The sequence below is a fragment of the Microtus oregoni genome, unplaced genomic scaffold (genome assembly GCF_018167655.1).
Source record: "Microtus oregoni isolate MIOR12 unplaced genomic scaffold, Mior012 000024F_ref0000369, whole genome shotgun sequence".
Classification (NCBI taxonomy): domain Eukaryota; kingdom Metazoa; phylum Chordata; class Mammalia; order Rodentia; family Cricetidae; genus Microtus; species Microtus oregoni.
In genome coordinates, this window is record NW_024543083.1 from 21,054,110 (window position 1) to 21,060,962 (window position 6,853).

At 46.1% G+C, this 6,853-nt stretch overlaps 1 protein-coding gene across 1 annotated transcript; it reads right to left on the reverse strand.

Moving 5' to 3' along the window:
• Positions 1-450: 450 nt before the first annotated feature.
• On the reverse strand, positions 451-1,653 carry LOC121462105 (zinc finger protein Pegasus-like). Its single transcript, XM_041673492.1, has one exon. It carries the CDS (start codon positions 1,651-1,653, stop codon positions 451-453), a length of 1,203 nt encoding a protein of 400 aa, XP_041529426.1.
• Positions 1,654-6,853: the final 5,200 nt, after the last annotated feature.

Here is a 6,853-nt window from a genome sequence, read left to right on the forward strand (position 1 = left end):
AGAGCTAGTCCAATTTAAGTGTAGGAACTAGATAGCACCAACGAATGGCAACTTCAGAGTTACTATCAGCACAGAAATGTGGTGGGTAAGATTTACAGAAGAAAAAGTATTCTACTGGTTTGAAATATGACAGAAATAATAACTAAATGCAATGAAGATTAGAAATACCAAGAGCGTGAATAATCCTTAAAGTTAAAGGGCCACAAGTAAGGAAAATTTAACTAAACACCTGGTAAAACTATGATTGAACCTTGACCAGATCAAATTTTATTTAAAAAAAGGGGGGAGGGCAGGTAAGGGAGAGAGAATACAGGGGGGCAGCAGTTTCCACCATCAGATTTATATCTTACAATATAAACTTTAAATTAAAAAATGCCCTACCAAGAAAGGAGAACTCTAACCACCCAAAAATGCTAAACTGGATAAAGGTAAGGTTGGTTGTTCTCAGCTCTAGTTATGCTGGCCTCTTACAAAATGACAGGCAAAATCGTACTTGTTTTTACAATTGTATCCACAGACGTTACAGCGAAAAGGACTGTCGTACCCATGGCATCCCATATGGATAGTGTAAAGGACGTTGTCTGCAAAGTATGTGTCACAGTGCTGGCAGTGGGAAAGCAGCTGAGGGTCCTCCGCTGGCAAGGTTAGGGCCGGAGTGCTCGGCTGGCTGTTTCCGAGGATGGAGGTGCCGGTGGTGTGGCCACTCGGCTGGCCTCTGGGCCCTGCAAACGGACTGCAGTCTCTGTGACTAAATGACGGTGGATGAGGCTCGAAGACCGTGGGGGAGCTCTGAGGGGCACTCCCTTGGGCAGAGGGTTGTTGCATCATGAAAGGATTTTCATCGAGGCTGGAGTCTACATCAGCTGAGACGCGGTTATGGTTTTCAGGTGACAAGCTAGACAAGTGTCCTGCTAGAGCAGACATCTGATTCAAGGAATTGTCCACTAGCAAGAGCTCCTCGGGGTCCCTCAGCAGTCCACAGAGTGAAGGTTTATCCATACTGTCAAAGAAGTCATTCTGAACATCTAGGATCTTGTGGGGAAAATCGCTCGGGTAGTCTGGTTTCTGAACGACCCCAGAAGATGGACCTAGATCAATGAGCATCCTTCGTTTGCCACCCGCTACGCTGCTTTTATTCTGCAAGTCCCCCCACATTTTCACACTGCTTAAGGAGGCCCGGGGCCCGGTGAGCGGTAACAAATTATGCCTGCGCCTTTGATGGTGGGACAGGTTGCTTCTGTAATTGCAGCGGTAGGCGCACAGCTCGCATTTGTATGGCTTCTCTCCGGTGTGGGACCGCATGTGAGCCTCGAGGTAGCGCTCGTAAGCCGAGGCGAAGGGGCAGAAGTGACACTGGTGTGGCTTCTCGCCCGTGTGGATTCTAGTGTGCTCCAGCAGCCGCTCAACTCTCTCGCTGGCATAGCTGCAGTACGGGCACTGCAGCTTCCCGTCCAAGGTCCTCCCCAAGTCGTCCAGCATCAGCACCGGGCTCCCATCCAGGGCATCGCCATCGCCGGGGAGGCCGGGGAGGCCGGGTTCACGGGCTTGCTCTGCCAGGTCCCACGCCAGCTCGTTCACCTGGCGGGTCTGCTGGCTCAGGTACTCCCGGAAGTTCTTCAGGAAGTCCTGCGGCTCCACCCTCTTCTCCCCCATCTCCTTCTGCTCACACACAGAGAAACTCCCAAGGCCTCACTGCGCTCAGCCTACGCCCACCATGGTGGCCAAGCATGTCTCTTCCTGTCCTGGAATGCACATCCAAGTCTCGCGAGAGTGCGGATGCTGGTGAGGAGGGGGCGGGGCTTTAGAGGCCACGTGCTTCGTGCCTGCAGGTTCGCCTGCATCACAGGCCATGCACGTACAAGACGCAGGCAGGGGGTGAAAGGAGGCCACGTGGGAAAACGTTAGGGATGGGCAAACTGTTTGGTTGTAACTTGACTTCATCCGTATTTCCATCCCAGAACATTTAGCTCCTGGCATCCCAGAGTCTGGATTCTTGGTCCAGAGCCATGCCTTGCCCACGTGGACCTCCGCAGGGCTGGGCGACCTGGTCACTGGTGTGGAGAGATGAAAGTCGAGATGGACCATGCTGCATACAAACCCTGAATCTCATACGGACCATTCCTGTCTGCTACCTTCTCCCATGCCGGGGGCTCCAATTCTCTCACTTCTTGATTCTCGGTCCAGAAATGAACTCAGCTACCTTTCATTTTGCCTGCAGCCACTAAAATGGCAGTGGCTTTGCCGGCTCTTGTCCCTTCTATTCTTTTTGTTTCCGTGTTTATTGTTTACACCTTTTGTGAAAATTACTTTCCATCGTTTTCTTGTAGAGGGAATGGAAACTGGTAGTTGTGTGTTTGTGCCTTTTATGTTTAAGGCCCTAAAATAACCTTTAGTTGTGTGGGGGGAAGGAGGAAGAGATCTGAAAAACAGGAATGATTAAACTCTATTCCCTTTCATATGAGAAAAAGTTTTGTTTTTAATCCAGTCACTAAGTTCTGCTAAATAAAAGTACTCAAATCAAGAGCATTTATAACCACATTTAAATTTCATCCACCCCCCATTCGTGCAGGGACTTAGAAACTAAGCAAGGACCCAGCATATAAGTCCTGGCATATGAGGGTCCAGCATGCTGTGTAGTTTGTTTAGGTACAGATGTTAACTTCATGCAGAGACATATGCATGACTTTCCATCTCCAACCAGTCACTGTGGAGTGTCACTGTAAAAACCCGAAACTGTCCTATACCTACCTCCATGTCACTACAGGATCAGTTGCACGAGTTGGGAACTAAGCTGGAGACTTAAAAACACATAGGCAGCCGGGCGGAGGTGGCGCACGCCTTTAATCCCAGCACTTGGGAGGCAGAGGCAGGCGGATCTCTGTGAGTTCGAGACCAGCCTGGTCTACAAGAGCTAGTTCCAGGACAGGCTCCAAAGCCACAGAAAAACCCTGTCTCGAAAAAAAACAAAAACAACAACAAAAAAAAACCAAAAAAAAACAAACAAACAAAAAAAAAACATAGACAGAGAGACAGAGACGCTGACACGGGTCATCCTTGATATAAAAATGCCAAATGCCTCCTTTATTGTGCTCTGAAGCAGAAAAGTGTGTGTGACCCCTGCCTGCTTCTATACAGGGTCAGCTTTGGTGTTCCTGGTGGTTTGAATGAAAATGACCCCCAAGAGCCCTTAGGGAGTGGCTCTGTAAGGAGGTGTCGCCTTGTTGGAGTAGGTGTGGCTTTGTTGGAGGAAGTGTGTTTCTGAGGGTGGGCTTTGAGCTTTCAGATGCTCAAGCCACGCCCAGTGTCACTCTCTTTGCTGCCTGCTGATTCTGATGTAGATTCTCAACTACCGGAGCTGGAGAGTTGGCTCAGAGGTTAAGAGCACTGGCTGCTCTTCCAGAGGTCCTGAGTTCAATTCCCACCAACCACATGGTGGCTCACAACCATCTTTACTGAGACCTGGTGCCCTCCTCTGGCGTGCGGGCATACATTAAGACAGAATGTAGTATACATAATAAGTAAATCAAAAAAAAAAAAGACAGAATGTAGTATACATAATAAGTAAATCAAAAAAAAAAAAGAATTCTCAACTACCTCTCCAGCACCATGTCTACCAATGTGCCATTATGTTTCCAGTGGTGACGGTAATAGATTGTCACCTCTGAACTGTAAGCCAGCCCCAATTAAATGTTTTCTTTATAAGAGTTTCTGTTTTCATGGTGTCTTTTCATAGCAATAGAAACCCTAACAAAGGCAGTGTTTTAAACAAACGTGCTGTGTGATAAGATGATGCACAAGAACCCGTGTTGTGCATAAGTAGTTAGAACTTAACACATTTTAATGCTTTTCTTTACTCTGCTTTTTTAAACATTTATTTGTTGAGGAACATGGAGGTATTTTAGTTAGAGTTTCTATTGTTATGATGAGACACTATGACCAAAAAGCAAGCTAGGAAGGAAGGGGCTCATTTTGGCTTACATTTCCAAATTGCTGTTCATCACTGAAGGAAGATAGGACAGGAACTCAAACAGGGCAGGAACCTGGAGGCAAAGAGCTAATGCAGAGGCCATGGAGGGGAGCTGTTTACTGGCTTGCTTCACATGGTTTGCTCAGCCTGCTTTCTTAGAGAACCCAGGACCACCAGTCAAGTGATGGCATCACCCACCACAGGCCTCCCCCATCAATCACTAATTGAAAAAAATGCCTTACAGCTAGATTCCATGGAGGCATTTCCTCAGCTGAGACTCCTTCCTCTCTGATGATTTTAGCTTGTGTCAAGATGGTACACAAAACCAACTAGAACAGGAGGTCAGAGGACAACTAGCTGGTTCTTTACTTCTGCACATGAGTTCTAGGGACAGAACTCAGGATGTCAGTCTTGGTGATAAATAACTTTGCTTACTTAAGCCATCTTGCCAGACCTTTTCTTCTTATTGAAATATCGCCTCACATTTTTTGGTTACTAGGATATCCACTTTTCTTATTGATTTATAAGCTATCTTCATTTGCAATATATAAGGTGTGGAGGTTTGAATGAGAATGGCCCCTATATTCATATATTTGAATACTTGGTCCCCAGGTGGTAGAACTGTTTGGGAAAGATTAGGAGGTGTGCCTTTGTTGGAGGAGGTATGCCACTGAGGGTGGGCTTTGAGGTTTTAAAAGACCATACCATTCCCAGCTCTTTCGCTACTTCATGCATGTGTCTCAGGATGTGAGTTCTCAGCTACTACTTCAATGCCATGGCTCCCTGCCTGTTGCCATGGCTCCACACCATGGGGGCCATGGACTCACTTCCTGGAACCGTGAGCTTAAAATAAACTTTTTTTTTTTTTTTTTTTTTGGCAAGTGACCTTGGTCACGGTACCTCATCACATCAATAGGAAAGTAAGACATAAGAAAAAGGCCTCTATGAAGAAAGCGAAGAACAATAGAAACAGAGAGCCTCGGGTCTGAAATAGCAAGACAAACCCAAACATAACAGAGAAGGAAAAAAATCATATAAAAATAGAGATAAATCAGAATATTTACAAGGAATAAGAGAATAGAGAGAGCAACAAAAAACATAAATGAGGAGATCAGATCACTGAAGTAGAAATTAAAAGTTTTTAGCAGCTCTTTGCCTCTTTACCTCTTGTCCTTCCATCTCTCTTGCCTCTTTCTAGTCTTTGTCTCTTCTTTCCTCTCTTGCCTCTTCTTTTCTCTCTCCTTCCTCTTTTCTGCCTGCCTCTCTCAAGCCCCCACTCCGACATAGCCTTTCGCTCTTCCACTCTGCCGATAAACCTCTTGCACTAAAATAAATAAATTCGTGAAAGTTTTTAACATCTGGCCATGGTGTTATCCACCTTTAATTTCAGTCCTCCAGAGGTAGGATCAGGTGGGCTTCTACCATTGTTAAGCCAACCTGATCCATGTAAATGTTCAGGCCAGTTAGAGATACATAGAGACGCCCTGTCTCAAAATAAATATATAAAATTTAAAGGATGAGGAAAGAGGTGAAAGATACCCAAGAATTTGCAAGACAATGTCCACAGGGTTCGTGTTCCTTTCTGTCGTGTGCATAGTGACAGTGACAGGGAAATAAAATACATATGCGAAGATATAACGGAAAGGAGTGTCTAAAAAATGAAAAGAAATATGCATATTGTTATTTTCAAAAAGGCAATAAGACGGAAATATAAACCATGATTATATCAAATGCCTCAAAGGCAACAAAACCCAATTATATAATGAAAGAAAATACACCGAGAGTGGAAATGAGCATAAGGTGTGACAGGGTGTGTTTGTCGCTTGTCAAATGAAAACAGGGGCATGCTGTGGAAGAGGCGGTGGAGAGCATGTAAGGGCCGGAGAGGACAGAGGACACCAGAACAGTCCCTCTGAGCCAACTAAGCACAGACCACGTGAACCAAAGGAGGCTGAAGCCGCATGCACAGGGTCTTCACAGGTGCCAAGTCCTCCGAGGACCTCTCATCCAAACCACAGCATTCCGCTCTCTGGCCCTCGTGGGCCTGTGGCCATATCACAGAGCAGAATATATGCTCCAACTTCAAAGCCACCTGACTTCTACAGTCACAACAGTGGTTCTAAATCCAAACTCCCTTCTGAAACTCAAAGCAATCTCTTAATTATCACCCCCGGTGAAACCAGAAAGCAAATTATGTACTTCCAACATGAAATGGCACAGAATGTATATTATCGTTCCAAAAGGGAGGACTGGGGGGCATAATGAGGAAGCATTGGATCAAAGCAAGACTAAAAACCAGCAGTCAGATGCCAAATCCTACACTTCCATGTCTAGTGTCAAAAGGCTTAGCTGGCTCTGCCATTCCAGCTTTGTTGACCACAGCACACTTCTCCCTTAGGCTAGCTCCTTGACAGATGTCCCACAGCTCTCCAGGGCGACACCCGGTTTCACTTTCATGGCTTCATGCAATGGCCCAGCAGGACTTCCTCTTCTCTCGGGTCTTCACACACGGACTCCCCTGACATATATTTCTTGTCATCGGGAGCTCTGTGAAGCCATGGAGAATGAATCCATGACCGCTTATCTTTTATGATTCTAAAATTAGGACCATGTGGATGAAACGGCTGAGTTCAGCTGCCCACTTGGGATGGACCCGGCTCCTTGGAATCACAACAGCATCAGTTTAGGATGGCAACTGCCCTGCGGGAGCAGGAAATGCCTTGTGCTGTTTTAGGTGCTGGAAGTTTAGCTAGGTGGGATCATCCCCTGAGGGTGCCTTTCCCTTTATTGTTATGTAGATCAATACTTTGTTTATTGGTGATAATATTCTCACAGTTACAGTCTCCAGTGCAAGCTTCCCTGAAACACCAAGCTTGCTAGTGTTCT